Source organism: Scatophagus argus, chromosome 10 (genome assembly GCF_020382885.2).
Source record: "Scatophagus argus isolate fScaArg1 chromosome 10, fScaArg1.pri, whole genome shotgun sequence".
In the NCBI taxonomy this organism is placed as follows: domain Eukaryota; kingdom Metazoa; phylum Chordata; class Actinopteri; family Scatophagidae; genus Scatophagus; species Scatophagus argus.
Genome location: NC_058502.1, coordinates 23690591 through 23710987, shown reverse-complemented (window position 1 = coordinate 23710987; position 20397 = coordinate 23690591). Strand labels below are relative to the sequence as shown.

Sequence of the window (20397 nt, the reverse complement as noted above, 5' to 3'; positions counted from 1 at the left end):
AGCACAAATGTGTGCAGAAGGAGAGGGAGAGAAAGAGAGAGCTCAGTTCATCGTGGGAAATCCCCCAGCAATCTGAGCCTATAGCAGGGACCCGTCTAGGCCAGCAATAACTATGAGCTTTATCAAAGAGGAAAGTTTTCACTCTACTCTTAAATGTAGAGAGGGTATCTGCCTCCTGCACCAAAACGAAGAAGGAGAATGAAGATGATTCCACAGTAGTGGAGCTTGATAACTAAAGGCTCTGGTTCCCGATCTGCTTTTGAAGACTCTAGGAACCACAAGTAACCCTGCATCTTGGCAACGTAAGTTTCTGGTAGTTCCTGATAGGGTACTATCAAGTCTTTAAGATATGATAGTGCCTGGCTGTTCAGGGCTTTATGTGTGAGGAGAAGAATTTTAAACTCTATCCTATCTTACAGGCAGCCAATGTAGATAAGCCAGATATGATCTCTATTGCTGGTTCTTGTGAGTAATCGTGCAGCAGCATTCTGGATTAGCTGGAGAGTCTTTAGAGGCTTATTGGGGCAACTTGATAAAAGCTTTAGTTTCAATAATCCAGTCTGAAAATAATAATTGCAGGGACTAATTTTCTGCATCTTTCTGACTCAGAATGTCCCTAATTTTTGCAATATTGCAGAGGTGAAAGAATACAGTCTTTGAAATGTGTGTTATGTGTGAGTCAGTGTCCTGATGAAAATAACTCATAGATTCCTTACAGTGGAGCTTCAGGCCAAGGTTAAGCCATCTGGAGTTGCTATATCATTGGATATTTTGTTTCTAAGGTGTTCAGGGCTCAGAACAATAACTTCAGTTTTGTCCATGTTTTTATGTCTTTAAGACACGCCTGAGGTTTAGCTAGCTGATTTGTTTCATTTGGTTTCATTGACAAGTATAATTGCCTGTCATCTGTGTTACAGTGAAAATGTATGGTTTGCATGTGTGTTTCCTAATAATAGTATTGGCCTGAGCACAGAACCTTGGGGAACTCCATGACTAACTTCTATGAGGATGGACGATGCATCACTAACATGAGCAAATTGAGATCAATCTGATAAATAGGACGGAAACCAGCTTAATGCAGTTCCTTTTGTGCCAGTTAAGTGTGTCATTTAAGCAAGTCATGACTGGCAACTGTTCTCTCAAGGATCTTTGAGAGAAAGGAAAGATTAGATATTAGATATTGGTCTATAGTTGCTTAAAACCTCTGGGTCACGCGTGTGCTTTTAAGGATACATGTTTTTTAGGATACATAGCCTGTTATTAGGGACAGATTAATCATATCTAAAAGACAGGTGCTAAGTAAGGGTAAAATTTCTTTGAGCAGCTTAGTTGGCATGGGGTCTAAGAGGCATGCTGTTACTTTAGATAAAAATATGAATGAATTTTGCTGAAAAAGGTCAATGGGAAAAGCAGCCACATCATTTTCTGGTTCTATTGCTGATTCTAAGGCTCCTGTGTTTGAAGGTAGATCAGTACCAGCTGAGGTCAGTAGGTGCTGAATTTTGTCCCTAATGATTAAAATCACACACTGATGACATTGGAGCAACAAAACTGTGTTGTTGTTGCTATAGGACTGTCATGTCCTGTGTTACTGAGCGTTGTATAGTGTCCGTTATTTGTTCGTTGTTTATTTACCGCTAAGCCAATAAACTGAGATTTCACCATTTGAAGGACTGCTGCCAGTCCAGCCAAACATCAGTTTGCCTGCCTTGTTACTGCATGGTAAAATAGCACAGCTTATTGTGCCTTGGTGGTAATTAGGATGATTTACTTATGGGACTTGCATTTTGTCCCCATAAGTAAGACAGGAGTAAGGCAGGTCCTCCCAATGTGACACAGATTTACAGAGATTTTTGTCCCCACAGCTACAGAAATACTATCTCAAGGAAATTCAATCGAATGCAATTGGACTTAGTTATTTGTCTTTTATTGAATTTATTTTGTCTTTCAAAGACAAATAACTAAGTCCAGTTGCATTCGATTGAATTTCCTTGAGATAACCATGACCTGGATGAATGAGAATATTCACAGGCCTACAGAAATACTGCTATGCTGCTTCGTCGTGCAGGGTCGCAGGGGGGCTGAAGCCTATCCCAGCTGACAATGGGTGAGAGGTGGGGCATACCGTGAACTGGTCGCCAGTTAATCACAGGGCCGACACACAAAGACAGATAATTGCATATGCTCACACCCTTACAACTAGGGACAATATAAAGTGGCCAGTTACCCTAATGTGCGTGTTTTTGAGACTGTGAGAAGAAGCTGCAGTACTCGAGGAAAACCCATGCTTACACAGGGAGAACAAGCACACTCCACACAGAAGGACTCAGCCCCAAACTTGAACCTGGAACCCTCTTGCTTTGAGGCAACAGTACTGACTACTAGTACTGCATATTTCATATGTTTCTTTATCATCCTGTTTATAACTAACATTTTATAATTCTTTCCCTTTTCTTGTCCATGTTGTCTTCATTGTTAACAGGATGACCAGACTAATTCAAAATAAAAAATATCAACATGTTTTCTGTTCCTTCCAACAGATGTGAATGAGTGTATGCTGCTGAGCAGTGTATGTGGAGAAGCCCAGTGTGTGAACGTTAATGGTTCCTTCCTCTGTGTGTGTCCCAGTGGCCAGGATTATAACATCATGATTGCAAAGTGTGAGCCGATTCCCACAGGTGATTTACCTTTGCTTTTGTACAAATAAACAAAGTACTTGAAGACATTAGAACTGGTTTCATGTACTTTTGAAAAAACTAAAAGTTTAGCTGCAAATTTGTGTACCTCATTTCTCTTGTATGGAGTAGTAAGACTAGGAAGGAAACTAAGGAAACTATCCAACAATTTGGGTGTGAATGTATGATGTTTTATACAAACAAAAGAATCCATTTTTCCTTAGCAGTATCTCGTTGAAGGATATCTATCTGTTGACGTCTAAGAATATCAGTGCAATAACAAAGTTCAACAGTCTATGATGTGCTTAGGATATGCTTTCAAACTGATGATGGCACATGCAGACAGTAGCTACCACAAGGTTGCAATATTTAATTTTAACTTGGACCACGGTGGTGCCGTAGTTAGCACTGTCACCTCATAGTAAGAGGATTCCAGGTTCGAATTCCGGTCTGGACCCTTCTGTGTGGAGTTTGCATGTTCTTCCTGTGCCCGTGTGGGTTTTCTCCGGGTACTCCAGATTCCTCCCACAATGCCAAAAACATGCACATTAGGTTAATTGGCTACTCTACATTGCCTCTAGGGGTGAGTGTATGTGGTTGTCTGTCTTTGTGTGCCATCCCTGCGAAGTCCAGGGTGTACCCCACCTCTCGCCCTTAGTCAGCTGGGATAGGCTCTAGCTCCCCGCAACCCTGATGGATAAGTGGTATAGAAAGTGAGTGAATGAATCTTTATGCCTTTATTACAGAAGCATGTATTGCCTATAACATAAATGCACTCACCAACACTGAAAACAGTGACTAGGTTAAAATCCTGATAGCATAAAATTTACATGCTGTGTACAACGTTGATTACAAAAAGACTGAGATTTTGTGCAGAGGGTGGATACATCAGAATGCTGTTTTCGTAGACATAGACATAGACATATGCTTACTCTGAATTTTAATTCCAGCAATACAAGTCCAAGCCCACGACCCTGACGGATAAGCGATATAGAAAATGGATGGATGGAATACATGTCCAAGTTGGTGATAGTGTCATGATTGGCTATTGTTCAAGTAAAGATGGTGCACTGTCACTTTGCTTTCTTAAAACTTTCTTTTGTTCCTTAAAGTTTTGTTTTATCAAATTAATTAACTAGTCGATAGCAATCAATTCAATTCAATTTATTTATTTATATAGCACCTTATACAGTCAAAATTGTTTCTAGATGCTTTACAGAGACCCAGAGCCTGAACCCAGTGGCAAGAAAAAACTCCCTTTTAACAGGAAGAAACCTTGAGCAGGACCCAGCTTGCAAGGGAGAACTATCCTGCTGATAGTCGGCTGGGTGAAGGAGGAGAAGAAGAGGTAGACAGGACAGAGAGGATGAAAGAGAGAGAGAGAGAGAAACATACATGCAATAAACATCATAAATTACTAAGGACAAACATGACAGGTTGTTATATTTGTCAATCAACTGTGAAATCAGTGCCGATTGGGTCTGTGTCTCCTGGTCGGGTCTGGCTCCAACATTTCTAGGTTCTGCATGGAACAGGGTAACAGCTTTCAATCAACAGGTAGGTCCAATGAATATCTTGAGTCCAGATCCCATTGAAAATGTGATGGTAGATACCCTGTACTGTTGAGAAACTGAGGTATTTCACTTTCAAAATTTATGCAATTATTTCCTCATTTCTCAGATGCTTACTGAGTGGTAGGAAAAGTCAATCTAACACATTGGCAAACATGCCTCTGTTCCAAGTATAAGTAATAATCACTGAGCTAAACCGAATTTATTTGTCATCTAATTAATCTAACCATCTAATGTTTTTATTCTTCACTCCTTTTTCTTCAATCATCTTTCAGCACCATCAGTGGAGCGTAAGGACTGCTACTATCGACTGAACAATGAGAACCTGTGTGAGAGTGTGCTGACCAGCCATGTCACCCTGCAGGAATGCTGCTGCACACTGGGAGCCGGCTGGGGAGACAACTGTGAAGTGCATCCCTGCCCTGTCAATGGTACAGGTGAGTTAGAGTATATTTACTACAGAGGCAGGCAGGAGTCCAGAAGAATAATCTCTTTAATAATACAAAAAACTCAAAATCTCACACTCACTGTGGCAAGGGATCAAAAACTGTGGTGACAAAACATGAAGCATGAAACAATTCCTGGCATGAAGACATGGAAACATGAAGACAGAAGCAATGATCTGACAAAGAGTGACGGGGAAGACGAGGACTAAATACACAAGATAACAAGACACAGATGAAACACATTAGGGATGAGAAAGCAAATAGAATAACTAAAGCAAAGCTACATGTAACAGACACACAGGGTAGGTGATGCTTTTTAAAATAAAACATGATATGACAAAATTCTGGAATGTAACACATGGAAACGTGGAGACAATCTTCAAACATGACAAGAAGACTAAAAATCAAAAGACAAGACAATACCAAAGCTCAAACACCGTGACACTGATCCTGAAGGACCCTCAGAGGGGAGCAATTCCACCCAACTACCAAGCGATAACCTGCCTCTGCACAACATGAAAGCTCCTGTCAGACATCCTAGCACCTAAGTAGGCATATGGTTCAGTACATGAGTGGGGCTCAGAAAGGAAATAGTAGCAATACCAGGAGAGCCAAGCACCAGCTATTGGTCAATAGAGCAGTCACCCAGGACTGCAAGGCCAGCAGACCAACCTGTGCTCTGCCTGGATTGACTACAAGGAACCCTACAGTTCGGTACCCCACAATGGATACCATTGTGGATACCATGGTGGAAGTCAGAATCAGAATCAGAAAAGCCTTTATTGTCATTATATACCTGGGTATACAACAAAATTTGGGAGTGCTGCTCCATTTGGTGTTCGCATCACAATATAAAAATAACAAAATATCAAAATAGTGCAAAAAGAGTAAAATGAATAGAAAATAAAATACTAAATAGACATAAGGTACTATAAATGGATTAAAGAAAATTAACAAATATTTACAATGTTAGTAGTGTCATTGCACATAAGAATATTATATTGCACATAGGAATACTGTATTTCAGTTCCACATATGTGGAATCTGAGTCTGTTTGAGTCTGTTTGTGCTTGTTTTGTGGACTCTGCAGCGCTGGCCAGAGGGCAACAGGTTGAACAGGTGGTTGCTAGGGTGGAATGGGTTCCTGACAATGTCTGTGGCTCTGCTGAGGTAGCGAGAGCAGTGATCTTCTGGGCCATGTTGATCACTCTCTGCAGTGCTCTCCTGTCTGCTGCTGTGCACCCAGCGTACCACGCTGTGAAGCAGTACACCAGGATGCTCGCTACAGTGGCTTGGTAGAAGGACACTAGCAGTTTCTCCTCCAGGTTGCTTTTCCTGAGCACTCTCAAGAAGTCGCTGCTGGGCTTTCTTCACCACTGCTGCACTGTTTGCAGTCCAGGAGAGATCATCTGAGATGTGGATGCCCAGAAGCTTGAATGTGTGGACCCTTTCCACACTCTCCATTTCCCATCATGGAAGTCCATGATGAGTTTTTTGGTTTTTGTGATGTTCAGTGTGAGGTTTTTCACTGAGCACCACGCTGTCAGTTTCACCACCTCATCTGTATATGCTGACTCATCTCCTCCTGAGATGAGCCCGGCCATGGTGGTATCATCAGCAAATTTGATGATGGAGTTGGAGAGATGAGCTGGTGTACAGTTGTATGTGTACAGTGAGTGCAGCAGTGGGCTCAGTACACAACCTTGTGGGGATCCAGTGCTGAGTGTTATGGTGGGGGAGAGATGGGGGCCAAGTATGACAGATTGTGGTGATAGATATAGCAATATAGCAACATCAAAAAGAAGGAACACGAGAAGCTCAGAAAATACCAAAGGCTGAAAGAAGAGTAGTAAAGATGTGGGATGTGAAAACAACAGTGGCGCCAGTGGAAACTGGAGGACTAGGGGTTGTGACTCCCAAACTGGAATTTTCTGGAACCATTCTTCCAGTTTGGAAGATTCCAGGTACAACATCAGTGGTCTTTGTCTGGAAGAGCACAGTCCTAGGAACAGCTAAGATTCTACACAGAACCCTTAAACTTCCAGGCCTCTGGTAGAGGACCCAGGCTTGAGGAAGACACCACCCCAGAGGGGGTGACAGGGTTTTTATTTTATATTGTTGGGATCTCATGCCATGTGCTGAGATTAAAAAATAGAGTGTTGTTCCAGAAGCCTGAGCAATAGTTTTACAAGCTTTGTTAAACAAGCTCCAAAACCTCACTAATTGCACTTTGGTGTGAAGTTATGGTTTAAATTCCCAGTGACATCATTCAGGTTATAAAAGCATCCTAGCTATGCTCCTCTGTGCTATTTTCCCTGTGCACCATTGTGATTGTGAGAGCTACTCCAGGCTTTCCTTGGTGTCCCGGTTGCTAAAAGGGAGTACTTCAAATCAAGCTTGATTTGACTTGATAAGACTTAGGCCACATGTCTTTAACTTGCTGGTCCAGCAAGCAAGACCTGGGTTCAAAGAGATAGCCGAGTCAAATCAGCTGATCTCACCTGGTATCTGCAGGAGGACGAATGGACTTTGACAAGGAGAAAACGGTTTACCCTTCTTCTCAAATCCAGTCGACTCCACTGTTTTTCTTTGCTTTCAGCATGCCTTGGCCACCATAAGAGCACATAGTAGCCCCACCAGCTTCAGCCAAAGACCATGATGAAGCGAGGCTTATGTCTGGGCTGACACCTAGTTAGCATGTATTTAAATCATTATTGTTAAGTGTGCTTTGTTGTTGTGGGACTGCCATGTCCCTTGTTTATTGTAGAACTGCCATGTCCTTTGTTTAGTAAATGATGTATGGCTTTTGTTATTTTTCTTATATTCCAGTTGAAGGACTGGTGCCAAACCAGCTGAATAACGGTTTGCCTACCTTGTTTCTGCATGGTAAAAGAGCATAAATGATTGCCCCTAAAAAATAGGGGTAAATAGGATCTTCCCTGCTCTATCTGCTTCTTCTCTCTCCACTAAGCCACTTACATACACATCCACAACCGAGTGTAGGGATCACATGGTGACTCAAGTTTGCTCCATCTCCTTGTTTTGCATGTGTTAGACCACATTATTCCCTCTTTGTTCCCCACTCTCTTTATTGAAAACCTAAATGGATGAGCCCGCCACCTTGAGTTCAGTTAGACAACATCACTTACAATTTCAATTCAATTCACAACAAAAGTTATCTCATGACACTTTCCAATTAGAGCAGGTCTAGACCAAACTCTTTAATTAAATTGTAAAATAGAGAGAGCCCAACATTACGTGTTCTCATGTGCCATCTTTGTACTCTCTCTCCCCCTCTCCCTTATACATATGACTATCACACACACACACGTGCTGGTTTGCTTCAGCTGCAGTATAGTTGCTTGTGTTTGTTTGTTACCTGTATTCCATGAGAGATTTTTATTAATTAGAAGTAGTGTTGATTGATAAATTGATATTCCTTTGTTCAACTCTGTTATAGCTTAACTAGTCATTGTTTGTGATTATTTGCATACTGGTGCGCAATGATTATCCTTGATAATCATTAATAATCTGATAGATAGATAGTATATAGAAAGGGTCGACGTCAACATGTCCTTCTCATAGCTACAAAGACAAATAAATAGGCAACATCACCACATTTGTAAAATATCCATTTCAAAGTTGACATAAGATGACATAACATAAGATTAACTACAACACAGATGCCAGAGAGCAGATACACTGCTGTTTTCACATATGAGTTGTGAACAGTTGTCTCACATAGAGTTTGTACAAGTAATGCCCGGAAACGTGAAAAGTACCTGTACGTGTGTGAATAGACCTAACATTACATTAATTAGTTACAAGGTACATGTAAAAGTTAGAACCGTTAGTAGTCTTTTAGCTTAGCTCGCATAATGTTAAACATAAGGAGGCAAAATAAATGTTAGTAATGTTAACCATGCTAGCTCTATAATTCAGGAAAAATAAATCAGTAAGATGAGCTACAATTCAGTAGAGTGTGCGCGAGCAGGCAGGTACCTAGACAGGCAGGTCAAATGACTGGATGGACTTCCAGCCTGCAATGACCTCAGACACTGGGTGTTTTTCTTTTTCGTTTTTATCTATGTATCTATCTATAAAAACTCTCCAAACCTTTGTGCCTCTCTCCTTTCAGACCAGTTCAATCAGATGTGTCCATTTGGAAAAGGTTTTATTCTCAGTGGAGAGCAGCTGTATGGAGTACCCACAGATGATAGCTACAAAGGTAAGACTAAGCTACTACAACATGACCTAGCATCATACCTAAATTACACAGCTGAGTCTAAAGTGTTTTATAGAAAACATATTTATTTTACACATTGTAATGCATAGTGTTTATAATACTCACTCACTTAAATTTTATGCAACTTATTTTCAATTCCTTCAGTGGGACAAAACAATTTTTGCACATAGCAATATGATGATGTGATCTGCATCCATATGCCATATGCATGTATTATCAGATGAAGATTACCGGTATACTTAAATATGTTAATGTTACAACTGCCCAACATGAGTTTAAGCCCATGAGCCAGGGTTAGCCACAGAATAATTACTCCTGGCTTTCCATTGGAACACTTCCAAAGCAATAATAAATTATATTGAAATAGGCTACTGTCTGGCTATTTTGCAGATGCAGATGAATGTACACTGTTTGGCGAGGAAGTGTGTAAAGGAGGCTTCTGTTTGGATACTGTGGGCAGCTATGAATGCTATTGCAAGACCGGACAGGACTACGATTCTACCGAACTGGAATGCAAAGGTCAGAGTAATAAACAGAGAAAAGAAAGCCTGCATGTGTTTGGCAGAATGTACTTGTATGTTTGAGAAAAATCTTGTGATGAGGAAATTTTTTTCTTTGGCATTTACACATAACACTCAGGTAAAGCCTTGTCAGTTGATAACTTGCTGTCAAATCAAATCTTGTGTCTGAATACTCTGCTCTCCCTGCAGCACCAGAGACCAGATTAAGCATCAATAATAAGACCAGCGCTTTGTTGAACTGTAGTATTAACAACACATTAATCAGGCAGGGTAGGGTATAGAGCAGCACCAACCCAGCTTGGTGCCTCTCCTGCCTTGTTGTTATATACTACAGTTGTGCACATAATGCCGCAATACTATTTTGACTGACATTCACAGTTTTCATCAGAAACAAGTTGGTGCAGGTTATGTTACGACGACATGTAAGTTTGTACATTTCAAATTAAAAGCTCTCTAGCATTTCAGTGGACAGAAAGTCTTCATTTTACAGCATTTTAATTGTGAAACTTGCTGGAACAAATAAGTACTAAGCACTTTAAAGCAAAATGTCTCATTGTCGGCTTCACATTTAAATGTATCAAATTATCACGTCCCACAGTCCTGCAACAACTGGATATGGAAAATGCATGGCTAATTAACATTTAGTTTTATAATATTCAACTTTTCATGAGGATTCAGTTGTAGATCTGCAGTCATGTTCAGTTATTTTTCTCTTCTCAGCAGACATAAATGTAACTTTTATATACTCTTTCAAAGTAAATGGAAAAACTGTTAAATTACCTATATTTCCCGATGTGTTATGGCATGTTTCCAGCAATGTAAAACAGTTTTGTAAGAGAGAGAATTTGTAGGGAGTGGAGATAAATTTGTTGCTAAGAGTTTGTTTGGCTAAAGAGTTATTAATAACCAAAGAGTTCATTTGTGTCTACTAATGCACTGGTTTACATTAATATATGGAGGGGATGACAAGCTAACACGTAGAAAAAAATCTTGGTTATTTTACCTTTAAATATCTGCGTTTTCTTTTTTGAATTGTAGACATCAATGAATGCCTGGATGAGACTGTGTGTGTTGGTGGAGAGTGTTTGAACACAGATGGTTCATTCATGTGTTTCTGTACACATCCCATGAAGTTGGACCCCAACAGTAACCACTGTGTCTTCAATCCTGAGGAGGCCGGTAAGAAAGGCTTTTTCCCGTGTGCACAGTTACACAACTTAAGATAATCATTCAGAGGACACATTAAAAAAATCAAATCAAATGCAAATAATTAATATTTAGGTTGCTGGCAGTACTCTTTCCTAACGTGTACTGCTCCTTAACAATGACCACCAAATCAAATATCAGTTGTAAGTGTTTGTTACCTTCTACCTAAATTTAACAAGTTCCAACTATTCAAGCTCTATCCATTTGATTTGAGGAACCTGTTGACAGCCTGATGAAAAAAGGAGCTCTGTAGTCTAGTGGTGCAGCAGACGATAATTCTGTATCTGTTATGTTTGGCTCAGAAAACCAAGGAGACTCACATTGCAGAACACATACATCAGGATACAGGAGAACAGAAAAGAACCTCTTTAATGAACACTGAGATCTCAAAAGCTAACAGAAACCAAGCACAAAGAAAAAAGTTCAAATATCCAAGGATTACAAAAAAGGTGAATTTCCATAAGGTCAAAACAAGAGATTATATTCAGTCTAAGAATATAAGATAACAAAATTTTTTGATAAATCAAAGTTTCAGTTTCAGTTTCATCAACTGAATGAAGAGTGTGTCCAGAGTCAAAAAATCTAACGGGTCTGGTGGTGTTGGTGTGGCAGGTGAGGCAAAGCGTGGTCAGGATGAAGATGGCGTGAGAGTAAGATGGCAACTTCCTAGTGGAAGTAAGTTTGTGTGAGCTGGAAAGGTACACTGAAGAACTGGGCGCGGTGATCGGGCTAAGAGCTGAATATGAACCTGGGCACAAAGAAACAAGAGTCACAAAAACACCAAAACAAGAATCAGAGCATGAGCAAATAAATTGACCTGAGAGTATACCGGTAAACATGACGGAATAATCTGCTGACGATGGAGTGGAAAAGCCAGTCTCTTTGTACTGCAGGTTGGAGGAAGAGTTGATTAGAGGGAAACACGCAGCAAGTCTGCATGAGAGCCAGGAGTTGGTAACCATACCAAACTCTAGACAAAGACAAGACACCAGACACACAAACACAGAAACAAACTGAAATGAAAGAAAGGGAGCACAGACGAGGATATAAAGGAAAGGAGAACTCGCAGGCCCAGACAGTATTATATAGCAGCAGGGTGAAGAGGCTGTGGCTGCGGTGGGTGTTGTCTCTCAGTGTCCTTTGGGCTCTGCACAGGCACCTCACCTCACCAATACCATCAATGCTTGGTGGAAGGTACCAATGATGGCACCTGCTGTGGAGCTTCCCCATCCACATACAAACCATGCCACTTTGTGATGTTAAGTTAGGTTGCTTTCTGTTGCTCCTCTGTAGAAGAATATGTCGCAGAAATTAAGCTTTCTTATTTTTTTAAGAAGTACAGTCACTTCTGAGCTCTTTTTGTTAGGTTGGGAATGTGTGACATGCATGACAGGTGTTATATCATGTTGAATCCCAGTAACCTAAAATCCATTCCACCGCAGCTACACTGATGTAGACATGAGTGAGTCTTTGGCTTCTTTTTTCCCAAAATTAACAATCATGTCTTTGGTTTTATTGCTGTTGAGCAGCAGGTTCATGCACACCTGTGCACCACTCAGCAAGACTGCTGATTTTCTACCCTTATGAACTCTTATCATTGTACTTAGATTAGGTTAGATTCAACTTTAATGTCATTGCACATGTAACAAGTACAAGGCAATGAAATGCAGTAGGCATCTAACCAGAAGTTCAGTGAGCAGCGAGTGCAGAGATATAATATTCACATTAATAAGTATGTACAGTTTAAGGTCTTACCTATACCTGCCTATACCTGCCTATACCTATATTTGCAGATTGTATGTACAATTGATATATACTATGGTGTATAGTATGTATGATATCTACAGTTATCCAGTATATCAGCTGCAGTAAGCTACATGTGTGAAGCCACAGTATTTACTGTAGGTGCATGTAAATATTCTAGTAGTGAGAAAATGTGTTACAGTCATTACCAGGAGGGAAAAGGATACGAGGGGTAATGATACGGATAATGATATGATTTGTAGGGGAGTCAATGTTGAACAGTGAGTTCAATAAGGAAACAGCTGTGGAGAAAAAGCTGTTTCTGAACCTGCTGTTCTTGGTCTGGAGGCTCCCAAAGTGCCTCCCAGAAGGCAGGAGGACAAACAGATTGTGAGCTGGGTGAGAGGAGTCTTTGATGATGGTTCAAGCACAACGTAGACAGCCTGTCCTCTGTATGTCCTCAATGACCAGAAGTGGAGACCCAGTGATGGGTTCACAACAGAGTTCTCATCACATCAGTCAGGTGTAAAGCATGAACAGGAGGGGGCTGAGCAGTATTTCCCACAGACTTGCACTGTAAGTGTGGCAGGGACAGAAGGTGCACTTACAATCTTAAAACAACAGCACACGTAGATCTACATTAAAAAGGAAAGGTCACACCATGATCAGTCCATTTACAAGGGGGGAAAAATTCCTTCTCACACTTTCTCTCTCAGGCAGTTTTTCCTCACCACTGTTGCCAAGTGCTTGCTCAAGGGGGAATGTTGGGCTCTCTGTATTACAATTTAATTAAAGAGTTTGGTCTAGACCTGCTCAAATTGGGAAGGGTCATGAGATAATTTTTGCTGTGAATTGGCGCTATATAAATAAATTGAATTGAATTAAATTGAATAAGATAGGATAAGATAAAATCATCCTTTATTGATCCCAGAAGTGGAAACTGGAGTATTGCAGAATCACAGGACAGAGTAAGTATAGGAATAAGTACTGAAGGCAGTCTGGTGTTAAGTGGAAGACTAAAAACATACATATGAAAATTGCCAAAAACACTTTGACAGCCTTTATATATACCTGGGAGGCTTTTTTTTGTTTAAAACATTACTGTAAAGCCTCATCTGTCCAACATTTAACAGTTGTTACTAATTATTTGACCTTTTCCTATCAGCTAGGAGTAAGTGGACAGGTAAAGCAGCAAAATATGTTCTGGTCTCCAAAATGAAAATAACAGTGCTTTGTATCTGCCAAGAATAACTGTATAAACACAATCCAGGGTATTTATCATTGTGGTGGGAATGTGGACACAATAGTTGTGAGGTCCCTTTGTGCTGTCAACTCTCACACACTAACTGTGAGACAAATTCACCTTTTCCACATGCCCTCACAACTCACATCCAATCTCTTCACAAAAGAGATTTCGGGGGCAGCCGTGGCCTACAGGTTGGAGACGCGGCTTGTGATCAGAGGGTCACCGGTTCGATTCCCCCACCGGTGAGCAGAAAAAATTTGGGTGTGGTGGAGTGATTAATGCGACAAATGCCCCCCCCACCATTAGCCGACTGATGTGCCCTTGAGCAAGGCACTTAACCCCCAATTTGCTCCCCGAGCGCTTGATGCTGCCCACTGCTCCTGTGTGTGTTTCACTGTGTGTAAGTTGCTGGGTGTTGCATGTGTGTGTTCAACTAAGGATGGGTCAAATGCAGAAGACGAATTCAGTGTGTGTATGTAAAAATATATATACTGTCAATAAAGCTGATTCTTCTTCTTCTTAAAAACTGTTGCATTGGAAAAATGACCATGGTCATTCTACCCTTACAATAATTTTTCACTAATAATTAGTTATATAATAATTACTAATTATTAATAAATTAATTAATATGAATGAAATATTGAAAGAATGACTCAATTCATGTGCTTCAGCCCAACTGAAAAAATGTACTTAATGTACTCATTTTTTTGGTACAAATAACATTCAGTCAATTGCATAAAATCTATTTGAGTGGAAATAGTTTTTATCACAGTACTGTGATTTTGTATAAATGCTGTGTGTGTGTTTGCAGAGCAACATGAGGTGGAGCACATAGATTACCTGGGTATCTGCTGGCAGACTGTGACAGAAACCATGACATGCACACTCCCACTGGCTGCAGAAAGGAAGACCACATACACAGAGTGCTGTTGTCTCTACGGAGAGGGCTGGGGCATGGACTGTGCTTTGTGTCCGGCCAAAAACACTGGTACACACTGACCTTATAAGTAGCTTCATGTCAGGTCACACCATAATGTTTTTGTGTTTTGTGTTCTATTTTACCTGTCTTAAAAGCAAGTGTTTGTACTGCTGACAAAAACTCAAACATGCAAACCAAACTGTTTTTTGCATGACTCTACACCGGTCAGCCTCAACATTAAAACCACTGACAGACGAAGTGCATAACGCAGTGTTCTAGTTATGGGTTCTTATAATCAGGTAGATGTTCTTTGACACACACTCACTTAAACATCGCAAGCCAAATACCAAATTTTAATCTTATTATGCTTACCTAATTAACATTAAATTCAAAACTCATAAGTAATTTTTGTCAAAGACTATAATTAACTTTGAGTGTAATTCATTTACATGCTGAATTTAATTAAATTTTGTCACACATTGTACACAGCAATAGCTAATGAAATTGTGACTTTTCTAAAAGTATCAACCAAAGATTGCAATGCTATAGTTGCATTTACATCAATCATAAAATTGATTAAACTTCAAGCATATATAGAGGCATTGAGTCAAATCAGTTATGGGTATTTAGACCTATCCATCATCATCATTATTATTATAATCATTATTATTATAGCACTTGGCAGCTCCTGAAATTTCTAACTCAGTAATGCAGTGATTTACTTCTTTTCTCTGTCCATCTTTGTCTCAGAGGATTATGCATCCATGTGTAACCTTCATCTTGGTGGTATGCAGCAGCCATATACTCATGACAGCCTTGCTACTGGCCCAGATCATGAATATGCAGTGAGCCAAGACTTTTTGCCATCACCTGAGCAGCAGGCTATCCTACCTTTCTTTGAGAATGAGGAGTGTGAGTATGGTGTTTGTATTTATGTATTTAAGACAGAACAAGCACAAAAAATGCAAAAACAACAAATTACAGTGACATTTTGATTGTCCAGTGGTAAATTTGTTTTTGGGCCAATGGTATCATATATTGACCTTTTAAATAGATAAAAAGTTTATCACTTTTTATGGTATATTAAAATATTAACTGGCCTGTTGCACATCCTGAGCATTAGGAGAACACATTATTTGTTAATACATCATAAAGATGCACTTCTCTGACAACACTGACATATCTTTGTATTTCACAATGCTTTGCTACCATCGTGAGACAATAAAACTAACTGCATGTTAGAAGGGGAGCCTTCTGCTGATTCAGATTCTAGTCCTTCTGTAGCTGAATCTTTTAATGCCTCACAGAAGAATTAAATTGACTTTAAGATAATTTGTTCAGTGTGCTCAAAATTTGAATTCATGTTTTTGGAGAATGCTTGGATTTCTGTACTTCTCTTCTCCTTACTTAAAGTACTAATATTCAATTCAGTTTTCAATTCAGTTTATTTATATAGCGCCAATTCACAACAAAAGTTATCTCATGACACTTTCCAATTAAAGCAGGTCTAGACCAAACTCTTTAATTAAATTGTTATACAGAGAACCCAGTATTCCCCCATGAGCAAGCACTTGGCAACAGTGGCGAGGAAAAACTGTCTTTTAAAAGGGAGAAAACCTCGGAGCAGACCCCGGCTCAAGATGGGCAGCCATCTGCCTTGAACAGTTGAGTTGAGAGAGAGAGAGAGAGAGAGAGAGAGAGAGAGAGCGAGAGGGAGGTGGGGTGTGAGAGAAGGAGCACACAAACAGAGAAGCATAGCAGCATTAATAATACCAAAAGTATTGGAACTGTAGATAATGATAATGACAATGAAGTATACAGAAGGTACTATGATGATTATGAGCAATATTAGTAACAACAATAATGGTAGCAGCTGCAGCAGAGTAGTAATAGAATTAAAATAGATTATGCCTAAACAGTAGTAATTGCAGAAAGTTACGAGCTGGGCTCTCTGAGCAGGACCACAGCAGGAGGTCGGACCATGAGCCATGGGAACCTGCGAGAAGAGAAAGCACAAGGACTCCAGGGAAGAAGTTGAATTAGTAATATGCATTAATGGGACATAAATGTGTGCAGAAGGAGAGGGAGAGGAAGAAAGAGCTCAGTGCGTCATGGGAGGTCCCCCAGCAGTCTAAGCTTATAGCAGCATAACTATGGGCTGGCCTAGGCCAGCCCGAACTATAAGCTTTATCAAACAGGAAAGTAGAGAGGGTGTCCGCCTCCCGGACCGAAATCAGAAGATGGTTCCATAGTAGAGGAGCTTGATAACTAAAGGCTCTGGTTCCCAGTCTACTTTTGAGGACTCTAGGAACCACATGTAGCCCTGCATTTTGGGAATGTAAAGCTCTGGTGGGATAATAGGGAACTACCAACTCTTTAAGATAGGATGGTGCCTGACCGTTCAGGGCTTTATTAGTGAGGAGGAGAATTTTAATTTTAATTCTCTATCCTGAATTTTACAGGTAGCCAATGTAGAGAAGCCAGAACAGGAGAAATATGATCTCTCATGCTGGTTCTCTAATAGTACACTGTAAAAAAATACAGCCCTACAACAAGTAAAAACTTGAGAATGTTAACGTTTTTAAGTATTATCAAAAGTTGTCATTGTACAGTAAAATGGTCTATGTCGGTGGTTTACCGTTATATATGATGTTTTTAATAATATTACTGTTGCATTAATGTGTACTTTGCACCTTAGTACAGTAGATATTTAGAGATTAAGCTAATTTGAACTCTTTAACACTTTTACAAGTCAAGCCTTTGTGCCACAGATCTATCCCAGGCATTTGAGGGTTTGCAAGCAGAAGAGTGTGGGATACTAAATGGCTGTGAGAATGGTCGATGCGTACGGGTTCAGGAGGGTTTCACCTGCGACTGCTTTGATGGATACTCCCTGGACTTGTCCCGCATGGCCTGTATTGGTAAGACCATAGTTTAACACAAAGAAAACAAAGAAAATCAAACATAACTTTAAAATATCTGTCATGTTCTTATTTCTTTTATCCTCTGTCCACAGATGTGAACGAGTGTTCAGAACTAAACAATCGGATGTCGTTGTGTAAAAATGCAAAATGTATCAACACAGCGGGATCCTTTCAATGTGTCTGTCTGCCAGGCTTTATTGCCTCTGACAAACCCAATTACTGTGTGGAGGCAACAACACACCAAACATCAATACACACACAATGAACATGGATGAACACTAGATGGAAACAAGAGACACTAAAACCATATGCACAAACTTATTGGATGCATAATCTGTATTACTATACTTATGAGGATGTCCACTGTCTACATTCAGTCACTACCAAATGCTCAGTTTTACGCTTACTATTGAATTCCATGATTTGAAGTACCTAGTAGCACTCCCAAACCTCAAACACTGGAGGAATATCAGAGATTTGGTAGTTGTATAAAAACGGTTGGAATGCACCTAAATGTAATGGAATATAACTTATAATAATCTTCGAGTAAAATTTTAATTGATTGTAAACCCTTAAACATAACCTTTGAATTAAACTAATCCTATTCTAATCTTACTCCATAATTTAAACCCAGATCTGCAACCACTATCATTATTTTTACTGATTTTCTGAATTTCCCTTCTGTACTCTATGAATTTGTACTTACATTGCAATATATTCGTATATTTTCTTCATTTTTCTTCATTTAAGTGAATTCCTAAATATCGAGGCCATAAATTCATCAAGAAAAATACACCCCAAGACATCTTTTCTTGTTTTGAACCTCCATCGTTAATGTTACTAGCTCCACCTGTCATTTTGATGCTATTACAAGTCAAAATGCTTGCTGTGTAAACTGTCTTTGATTCTAAAATTCTGTTATGAATATGACAGATCTAGACTAAAGCTGTGTCGCGAATCATTTTTTCGGCTTCCACATATAGTGTAATGTAGTCCAGTTTACTCTACAGTAAGCAGTACATTCAGAATTTAGGCACTTATGAAACTGAATAATTTTCACAGAAAACATAATGCATTGCATTCTGGGAATATCATGGCTAGATCATCAGACCGGTGTAGTGCACTCCATAATGGCACCAAATATTGAATGAATTAAATTGCGTTATATTATTTTTTGAGCATGTAAGTGAAAAAGAAGTGCACATACTATAGACATAATTTGCATTCTAATAGGAAAATTTTAGGGCAGTGTAATACTTGAATTTTCACAGAAAATGGTGGAGGTTAAATGCAGTCTGTTGTTACTTTTGCAAAATGTGCAAGATCAAAGTTATTATAACTCAATCTCTGGGGAACACAACTGTGTGAACAAAATTCCAGGTAATCCATCCAATAGGTATTCAGGCATGATTCTGTAAACCCTAAATTTCAGCCTCTCTGTGGCACTAAAGGATATTTATTTATTGGATCCTCTAGGTCTTTAAAGTTCTCCATCTAATGAACATGATGGACTTTACAAAATTTCAGTGTAATACCTCCAATTACAGTAATTACTTTGAAAAATCTTAGTATATCCAGATGTTGAGACCAGAGTCTCCTTTATCTCATCTGTACAAGGTGCTAGGTCTTTATATGAAGCACACCTTTATTTATACATTACCCCCCCACCCCGGTTATGAAATACCATATCATTTTTAATATTTGCCTTTCGCCTTGTTAAAGTTACTGTGTTATGCTGTTAATACAAACTCAGTGCCTCCTATAACAGTTCCAAAGCAAAAGCCCACAAGCATTTCAGTCCACAGAAACCCATCATGTCTTGAGCAGGCTTTGACTGAGAAACTTTTACAGGCTAACGAAAGCAGCACAGGTTTTAACACTGTCAAAGCAAAGTGAATGAGATTAATCAAATTCCATCACTCAGGTTTAACCATATTGGGTACATTTATTTAAAATATTGTGGACTGACACAGCAGAAACAAAGTAAACCTTAGGTACCACTCCTCCAGATATAAACATCAATAGTCATTACTATTAAACAAAGTTAAATATCCATCAGCGATCAGATTCAATTGCAAGAGCACCATCATCAAAACTCAAAAATAATATCTGTCTAAATATTAATGTCATCATGCCTTGCCTTGATAAATGAGGATGATGATGATGTGATCTTTACGTTCAATAACATGATTATATTATTTAAAGTGGTAGAATTGTTTCCCAGATTTTAGATAACTTCCAATTTTATTTTAGCAAGCAGTTATGTTTGACCAAAGTGGTTGGAAAAGCAGCTTGTGACCGAAGGGTTGCCGGTTCGATTCCCGCCACCCCGGACTGGCAGGAAAAATTTGGGTGTGGTGGAGTGTATAATAAAGCCCACTGCTCCTGTGTGTTTCACTGCATGTTGCATGTGTGTGTGTTTCAATCAGTGATGGGTTAAATGCAAAGAAGTAATTTCCCAGTTTGGGATTAATAAAGTTAAAAAAAAAAATTGACATTGTCATCCATTTAGGTTTGTGAACCACTATTTTTGAATTCTTACCAAATATCTACTCACATACTTATCATTTCCTAACATGTATGATGTATTGTCACAATAAATAATTTGTTTTTTCTTACATAGTACAACATTTGATGGCAATCCCGATGAATCATTTTAAGGAGTGAGTGTGGCTGAGCAGTGTTGTGAAAAATGGATAGTACAGTAGAAAAGAGATAGTGCTCAGAGGGAAAGGGCTTGCAAATACTGTAAAATTGCTGATGTTTTCACAAGCAAATAAAAGAAAAAGATATACTAACAGGGCTGACTTCATCACATCACAATCATGGAAGTGCACTTAACTAACTTGTGAAACTTTTTTCGAGTAAAAGTAAAACATATGTTACTATTATAAACAATA

The 20397-nt window shown here is 39.3% G+C and overlaps 1 protein-coding gene across 5 annotated transcripts in view; it reads left to right on the top strand.

The window, feature by feature from the left end:
• The window catches only part of ltbp1 (latent transforming growth factor beta binding protein 1), a 191333-nt gene extending 170936 nt beyond the window's left edge, over positions 1–20397 (top strand). For 4 of the 5 annotated variants that reach the window (XM_046401529.1, XM_046401527.1, XM_046401526.1 and 1 more), the window contains 9 exons: positions 2541–2678; positions 4522–4683; positions 8831–8920; positions 9329–9457; positions 10498–10638; positions 14466–14642; positions 15324–15485; positions 17345–17494; positions 17590–20397. In XM_046401529.1, coding sequence (XP_046257485.1) covers positions 2541–2678; positions 4522–4683; positions 8831–8920; positions 9329–9457; positions 10498–10638; positions 14466–14642; positions 15324–15485; positions 17345–17494; positions 17590–17762 — 1322 coding nt within the window. In that variant the 3' untranslated portion in view covers positions 17763–20397. The remainder of the gene's footprint in view (positions 1–2540; positions 2679–4521; positions 4684–8830; positions 8921–9328; positions 9458–10497; positions 10639–14465; positions 14643–15323; positions 15486–17344; positions 17495–17589) is intronic. The other variant, XM_046401528.1, reaches the window with a different exon arrangement.